We start from the raw sequence: 9,004 nt of genomic DNA, 5'->3' as shown, positions 1-9,004 counted from the left end.
ATCAGCAACTCTTCTTAGATCTATCAGAGAATTGAGGTCACAAGGCAAACTGTCTCAGAAAATGGGGGGAAAAGGCAAGTACACAGAATCATGACTTATCAGGAGAGAAGCCACTGAAGACAGTGACTGGTAGAAACCCCAAACAGTTGCTGATGAACTGCTGTAGATTGAGGAACAGACTGAAAGTTAAATTCCTATAGGCCCAGTATAAGGGCAGCCCCCACAGTTTCATTAGTTTTACCTTCAGGAATACCACCAGGTTCACACTGCAAAAATTAGAAAAACATCCCCTTTCCTCAGCCCTTACTCTCCAATAGTTCAGGCAGGGAAAGGGGAAAAGTAACCACTTTGAAAATGCTCAAGGGAGAGAAATTATTTTGAAATCACCATATCCAACTATACATAGAACACTTAAAAGTAAGCAATAAGAAAATAAACAGCCCACATGAAATGCAGGAAATATCTGAAAAGATAAACCACCAAAGAAGATATATAGTTGGCAAGTGAGCTTAGGAAATGATGGTCAACATCATTTGTAATTAAGAAGCTGCACATCAGGACTGCCAGTTCCCAGTCCTGCATGTTAGGGGCTTAAAAGCCTGCCCTAATAACAAGTAAAAAGCTGAACAATGTGAAAAATCAACTCTTCTTAGATATGTCAGAGAAGTGAGGTCACAGGGCAAATTGCTTCTCTAAAAGTTGGAGAGGCAGACAGGTAGATAGAGAGAACTGCAGCTTTTCAGAGCAAAAATAAGGGAGCAGAGGTCTCCGTGGGATTCAATACTAGGGCAGGAAAATCTGAATTGAAAAATTGCTGAACGATCAGTGATAACAAGTTTGTGAGTTTAAAACTCCATGGGGGAGCCCCACACTTTAGTTAGTTTTATTTCCTGGAGCTCTTCCAGTTTCCCAAGGTGAATACTGGAGAAATATTCCCTTTGGTTTCCTACAAGACGGGGGGGAAGTAACCACTCTGAAATATGCCAGAGCATTCCATTCTTCTTAACAAGACCTACCCTCAAAAGGAACTATTTCATCACAGCCTATTGGGGTTTAGTCAGAGACTCACTGATCTATGGCAAGGGAAATACCCAAATCCAGTCTCCTCTAGCCTTCTAACGGCGGTGGAAATACTCAACTCCAGTCCCCTCCACCCATACTATCCCACCTAAGATGGGGGTGGGAGGATTGACAGGTACTTGTGAAATTCACAGGTTCACAAAAAGACTAGTACCAAACCATAGGGCTACAGAATGCTTCCCCTGCCCCTACACCTCACCACCGCATCACTAAAAGACTAATTACTGGAGTTCCCTTTACCAAGCACATCATGTCCAACTTTCAACAAAACGTTGCAAGGCATAATAAAAGACAAAAACAAAGTTTGAAGATACAAAATGAGACTGAAAACCAGACTCAGGTATAGTAGGGATTTTGGAATTATCAGACTGTGAATTTAAAACAACTTTGATTAAAACATTAAAGGCTCTAATAGAAAAAAAAGACAATATGCAAGAACATAAGGATAATCTAAACAAGGAGATGGAAAGAATCAGAAAGAAATTGCTAGAGATCAAAAACACTAAACAGAAATAAAAGTCTTTGATGCACTTACTAGTAGAATGGATACAGCTGAAGAAAGAATCTCTGAGCTTGAAGATATGTCAATAGAAACTTCCAAAACTGAAAGCAAAGAGAACAGAGACTGAAAAAATGGAACAGAATATCTAAGAAATGTGGGGTAAGAACAAAAACTGTAACATAGCATATAATGTAACATACATATATGGGGATATCAGACAGGAAAGAAAGAGAGAAAGGAACAGAAGCAGTATTTGAAGCAATAATGATGGAGAATTTCCCTAAATTAATACCAAACCACCAAACCAGACACCAAACCACAGATGCACGAAGTTCAAGAACACCAGGCAGGAAAAATGCCAAGACAAAACAAAACAACAACAACAAAATTATACCTAAGTATATCATAACTGCATATCAAAGATAAATAATCTTGAGATGAACTGCAAATTAAACTACAATTTGTTACTACTACACCCCTATTAAAATCCAAAAAACACTGACAATACCAAATTCTAGCAAGAATGTAAAGGAACAGGAACTTTCATTCATTGCTGGCAGGAATGTTAAATGGAGCATCCACTTTGCAAGACTTTTTGATAGTTTGTTACAAAGCTAAACACAGTCTTGCCATATGATCTAGCTAAGCTCCTCAGTATTTACTGCAATGAATTGAAAACTAATATTCACACAAAAATCTTCATGTGACTATTGACAGTAGTTTTACACATAGTTGCCAGAATGGAAGCAGTCAATAAGTCTCTAAATTGATGAATGGATAAACAAAATACCATGTTTATATCCATACAATGGAATATTATTCAGTAATAAAAAGAAACGAACTATCAAGCCATGAAAATACGCGGAGGTATCTTGCATGTATGTTGCTAAGTGAAAGAAGCCAGTCTAAAGGGGCTACTTACTGTATGATTTTAACTAGGTAATATTCATGAAAAGGCAGAACTATAAGGATGATAAAAATATCAGTGATATACAGGGTTTGTGCAAGTAGAAGGAGAGATAAGTGAAGCACAAAGAAATTTGGAATGGTGAAACTATTCTATATTTAGAGAAATCAGAAATGAGGCTTGTGGTTGCTTCTGGGGAAAAATCTGCCCTAAGAGGTACATAGAGAAATGTTTTTAGCTAATACTAAGGTGGTAAACATATTGCAATATATAAATATATTGAATCAACATATTGTACACCTTAAACTTACATGACTTTATATGTCAATTATATCTAAATTAAAAACAAATAAGACAAACAAAACACTTAAAACCATCTAATATACCATTTAAAATAAAAAGAAATTCTCTGGGTTAAAGGAAATCTTATACGTCTCAACTGATAGATAAATAGATCTAAAGATTATATATATGTAAAAACTCATCCAATGTACACATAAGATCTGTGAAATTCACTAAATGCAAATTATAATTCCAATTTTAGAAACTGAGAAAGAAAAAGAAAAAAAAAGAGAGACTTGAGGGTTATATCATCCAATTATATACACAGATATTACTTAGCTTTGTCTTCAAACTGTTAAAAAAGAAATTAAAAATGGATTTATAATACAATCTATATCATGCGAACAATGGAACCAACCATTGGTTCATCTGTCCATCAACAGATGAATGGATAAAGAAGATGTGGCACATATATACAATGGAATATTACTCAGCCATAAAAAGAAATGAAAATGAATTATTTGTAGTGAGGTGGACGGACCTAGAGTCTGTCATACAGAGTGAAGTAAGTCAGAGAAAGAAAAACAAATACCGTATGCTAACACATATATATGGAATCTAAAAAAAAAAAAGGTTCTGATGAACCTAGGGGCAGGACAGGAATAAAGACGCAGACGTAGAGAATGGACTTGAGGACACGAGGAGGGGGAAGGGTAGGCTGGGATGAAGTGAGAGAGTGGCATGGACATATATACAGTTCTAAATCTAAAATAGATAGCTAGTGGGAAGCAGCTGCATAGCACAGGGAGATCAGCTCGGTGCTTTGTGACCACTTAGAGGTGTTGGATAGGGAAAGTGGGAGGGAGACGCAAGAGGGAGGGGATATGGGCATATATGTATACATATAGCTGATTCACTTTGCTATACAGCAGAAACTAACACAACATTGTAAAGCAATTATACTCCAATAAATATGTTAAAAAATAAAATAAAGCCCTCCCAAGTTTCTACAGTTATCAATTCGTGTTGGATCTTGAATGCAGACACCTAACTACAAAGGTAGTTCAACTTCAAATTTTTAAAAGAATAAAGTGTATTCTTTGTATTGTGGCCCGTTATATTTTAACTGCATTCCTTCAATTCTCCAGTAACTAGACCTTTGCTTTATTACTTAACAGCTAAACAATAATAAATGTTTTATTGGAATACTTAATATCTTGGTTTTAATCCTTGCATGGCAATCTACTTCTTTATGTTGTTCAATTAATCTTCATTTAACTTGTGCCTATCTGGCTTTTTCCTCAATAGTCTTTCACTTTAGCGTTCTAATTTCTCAATCTTAAACCAATTTGGGATTCCATACATCAATAGGCCCATGACATTTTTTCATATTTGAATTTTTATCAGTTATTAGTTATTAGACTCTGTTTTTCCCGCTTAGTACTTTTCTGTGTGATCTCTTTTGGAATCTATAAATCTCTGATTCAGACAAGTGGGTGCTTAATAAAAGCTTATTAATAACATATACACAGGGGCGGGCGGGGTCAGGCGGTTTGAATGAGACGAAGATGGAACCAGAGCCTGTTATGGGCAGTGGACGTAGTCCAGCCGAGAGCCGAAGATGGCAGTGAATGTGTACTCAACGTTGGTCACCAGTGATAACCTCAGTCAACATGACATGCTAGCCTGGATCAATGAGTCTCTGCAGTTGAATCTGACAAAGATTGAACATCTGTGCTCAGGGGCTGCCTATTGTCAGTTTATGGACATGCTGTTCCCTGGCTCCATTGCCTTGAAGAAAGTGAAATTCCAAGCTAAGCTAGAACACGAATACATCCAGAACTTCAAAATACTACAAGGAGGTTTTAAGACGATGGGTGTTGACAAAATAATTCCTGTGGACAAATTAGTGAAAGGAAAGTTTCAGGACAATTTTGAATTCGTTCAGTGGTTCAAGAAGTTTTTTGATGCAAACCATGATGGGAAAGACTATGACCCTGTAGCTGCCAGACAAGGTCAAGAAACTGCTGTGGCCCCCTCCCTTTTTGCTCCAGCTCTGAACAAACCGAAGAAACCTCTCAGCTCTAGCAGTGCAGCTCCACAGAGGCCCATTGCAACACACAGAACTACTGCAACCCCTAAGGCTGGCCCGGGCATGGTGCGGAAGAATCCTGGTGTGGGGAACAGGGATGACGAAGCAGCCGAATTGATGCAGTAGGTCAACGTATTGAAACTTGTCGTCGAAGACTTGGAGAAAGAGAGAGATTTCTACTCTGGAAAGCAAAGGAACATTGAATTGGTTTGCCAGGAGAACGAGGGGAACAACCCTGTATTGCAGAGGATTGCGGATATTCTCTATGCCACAGACGAAGGCTTCGTGATACCTGATGAAGGGGGCCCGCAGGAGGAACAAGAAGGTATTAACAGCCTGGACCAGCTGAGCACCATCCGAATTCTTCACTCCAAATCGTGTGCTTAACTGTAAAATATTCCCTTTTATTATTCTTAGAGGACTCACTGGTTTCTTTTCATAAGCAAAAAGTACCTCTTCTTTTATTTTTTTTTGCTGTACGCGGGCCTCTCACTGCTGTGGCCTCTCCCGTCGCGGAGCACAGGCTCTGGACGTGCAGGCTCAGCGGCCATGGCTCACGGGCCCAGCCGCTCCGCGGCACATGGGATCTTCCCGGACCAGGGCACGAACCTGTGTCCCCTGCATCAGCAGGCGGACTCTCAACCACTTCGCCACCAGGGAAGCCCGGTACCTGTTCTTAAAGTGCACTTTGCAGAAGTTTCACTCCTTTTCCAATAAGTTTGAGTTAGGAGCTTTTACCTTGTAGCAGAGCAGTATTAACTTCTAGTTGGTTCACCCAGGGAACAAAGAGGCTGACCATGGGGCTCACTGTGTAGATGCTGGTAGCACTGATGGCTGGAGAAGGTGGAGACCTCAGTAGAGAAATGTAAAGACTGATTTGAATTTTAAGCTAATGTGAAATCTTGACAGAGAACGCTTTAATAAATAAATGCCTTAAGAGTATTTAAAAGATGCTTCAGTATTTCAAAATGTAAAATGTAACATGACAGGAGCTTTTGTGTGTTTGACATTGTGTCTGGGAAGGAAGGGCCAGAACTTGGACCCTTTGGGACCTGCTGTTCCCAGCCCTCACGGGGCTGCCTGATCCTCACAGGCCCAGACCTTGGCCCAAAAGGAAAGTTTGAGAAGTTGCTTTGTAAAGCCAGTTAGTGTCCTTGACCAGTTGCATCCTTGATAAGAAGCAGGAGGCATTGTTGCCTGGATGAAAAAGGGTGTGTTTCAGCCCTGAGACGTTTTGAGTCGAAGAGCTTGATTTTCATAGAACATTTCTCTGGTGATTTTTCCAGTTATCCCTGATATTTCTATGTACTGTGTTTTGTTGTTGTTGTTTGAAATGCGGTGTGTCTAGTTTTTAAATCTAACAACTACTTTTGGGGACTTGCCCACATCTCTGGGATTTGAATGGGGGTTGTGTCCCATTTTACTGTCTTTTAAGTTTACATTTAACCTGTTTCTCTTCTCTGCTCCCCTTGCCCACTGGGGCTTCCTCTTTGGGCTCCTTAAAGTTTGCTGCTTAGAGTGGAAGTTCAGCAGGCAGGTGATCACACTGCAAGTTCTTTCTGGACCTCTGGCAAAGGGAGTGATCACTGAAGGAAGGCCACTGCTACCTTGGGATCTGCAAGGCTGGGTGTTTTCAGTACCTGCTGTCCACAGCTCTCCACTGTTATCGGAATACCTTGCCAGTGCACTAATCTCTTTGGAGATAAAAATGTTAGTGTGTTACTAAATGTTAATTTTCTTTTGCAGAAAATACAGTACCATGTCTGAGTTAATTATTAATATTTAAAATATTTCATTCCTTAACTCCCTCATTTGCTTTGCCCACAGCCTATTCAGTTCCTTTGTTCAGCAGAATTTTGCAAAATGTGTATTACCCACTACTGAGATTGTTCTGCCCCGATGTATTTGTATTGATTTGTTTCTGGTGGTAGCTTGTCCTAAAATGTGTGTAGCAAGCAGGTATTTTATGATAAAATTGTTGTGTAGTGCATGCTCTGTGTGGAATTCAGAGGAAAACCCAGATTCAGTGATAAACAATGCCAAAAAATGCAAGTAACTAGCCAATGTTCAAATGACAGTGGTGCTATTTCTCTTTTGTAGCCTTTTAGACTTTTGCTGCCCTAAAATTCCATTTTATTGGGAACCCATTTTCCACCTGGTCTGTCTTGACAGGGTGTTTTGCTGCTTTAAACAGTTTCTAAATAAAATTCTGTATTAAAAAAATAATAATAATATATTCACAAATACTACTGTTAATATCTCAACAGATGTTGTTTTCATCTACCATTTTATTTTGAGAAAAACCAAGAAACCAGCATTTTGATTGAAATGCTAATATAAATGCAAGCCACATATCTTCTGGGAGATAAAAATACAACTGCTTTGCTTTAATTAGATATGGCAAAAGACCTTTAGTATGAATACCTATATTTAGAAGGTTAATTATCAATTTACAAAATGACCTTGAAAAAGATGTGCCTGCCTCAAGACTACAGACAGATGGACTTTTATGGATTTTGAAGAGCAGCTTAATTGTGCTAATAAAATCTAATATGAAACAAAATGGGTTAGGTGAAATTCTTTAGTATCACTAATTATGCATATGTTAGAGAGATTAAAATTATCAGACCAAGACAATTTCACTAATTTTCCCAAATTTCTGATAATACTCATAAGCTATTTTTCACTATTGCCTCCATTTAGAATTAGGGTAGCTATAATATTCATAATCTATTAATGTCAAAGATACATACTGAACTCCAAGAGGCAATATATGACTCATTAATAGCACAAAGTTTGGAGTAAGGGAGATTAGATCGATGGTTCTCAAAACTGGGCAAATCTCCCCTCCCCTGTAGGACTTTGGGAATATCTAGAGACATTTTTGGTTGTCACAACTGAGTGAGAAGGTAGTTGCTACTGGCATCTAATGAGTAGAGCCCAGGGATCCTACAATGCACAGGATAACTCCCCCCAGGAATTACCTGGCCTTAAAATGTCATCAGTGTCAAGGGTTACAAACCCTGGATTAGTGCATGTTCTCTGTTCTGCCACATAGTATCCATGCTACTCAGCTGCATTAAAACTGAGTTTCCTAACCTGTAAAAATGTGATCAAAATAATATATATTTAAAGGGTAATTGTGAAGATTAAATAAAAGAATACATCTGAAAGACAACAGCTCAGTTACACACAAAAAAGAGCTTAAATAATGTCTACTACTTGTCTTCTTTGCAAAACCTTTTATCTTACTTGTATAACTTGCTATAGGTAAGACTTTCACACTCTTCACAGTCACACAAAGAAAAAACATGGGTATCCTTCTCATTATCTACTTCTTAAATATTTCAGAAATAAATAAATCATTAAACTAATTCTCTTCTGCTTCTTGAACCCACTATTTCTTTTCCATCCATATTACCACATTCCTCATTAAGAGTCTGAACTTTTTCTTATCCAGGATCATTGCAAACTTACCTACTTCTAGCCCCGTGTCTCTCAACAGCAAGGTCGTGTTACCGATCTTACAAGGAGTCTTGGAAAAAAATCAGCTCAAATGAGAAGATATGTGTTGGGTGGAGATTTTTACCATTCAGCTAAACCAGAAGGAGGGGAACCGAGCTGAATTTTGGAAACATGTGCCTGCTATGCTGAAAATCTTCAAAATATGGCTAAAGGACTGTGTGACATTTGGCTTCCATTTAGGATGTAAAAAGCTTGAAACAGCATCATTCCCACTCTTAACAACAGCAAAAGCAAACCAACACACAGAAGACACCAATCAGCAAATTCAAATTTTCTTGTTTCCATCAAAAACTGAGGTCACAGGGTGACCAACTAAACAGAAATCTAAGAAAAGACAGGCACTTCTAAACAGAGAAGTGATGCTAGTACTAGCTCACCTGGGACAGCTGCTGCTGGCCACCAGTAAGAAGAATTCTGGGGCTTCCCTGGTGGTGCAGTGGTTGAGAATCTGCCTGCTAATGCAGGGGACACAGGTTCGAGCCCTGGCCTGGGAAGATCCCACATGCCGCGGAGCAACTAGGCCCGTGAGCCACAACTACTGAGCCTGCGCGTCTGGAGCCTGTGCTCCACAACAAGAGAGGCTGCGATAGTGAGAGGCCTGCACGCCGCGATGAAG

The 9,004-nt window shown here is 39.1% G+C and overlaps 1 protein-coding gene across 1 annotated transcript; it reads left to right on the top strand.

Annotated features, from left to right (window-relative positions):
• Positions 1-4,379: 4,379 nt before the first annotated feature.
• Positions 4,380-5,264, top strand: LOC116751616 (microtubule-associated protein RP/EB family member 1-like). Its single transcript, XM_032627738.1, is given in 1 exon segment — positions 4,380-5,264. A coding segment is annotated over 1 exon segment (858 nt). The 5' UTR covers positions 4,380-4,392; the 3' UTR covers positions 5,251-5,264.
• Positions 5,265-9,004: the final 3,740 nt, after the last annotated feature.

Source organism: Phocoena sinus, chromosome 3, assembly GCF_008692025.1.
Source record: "Phocoena sinus isolate mPhoSin1 chromosome 3, mPhoSin1.pri, whole genome shotgun sequence".
NCBI lineage: Eukaryota > Metazoa > Chordata > Mammalia > Artiodactyla > Phocoenidae > Phocoena > Phocoena sinus.
Note: the sequence above shows the minus strand (reverse complement) of the source record. Positions and strands in the feature narration are given on the sequence as shown.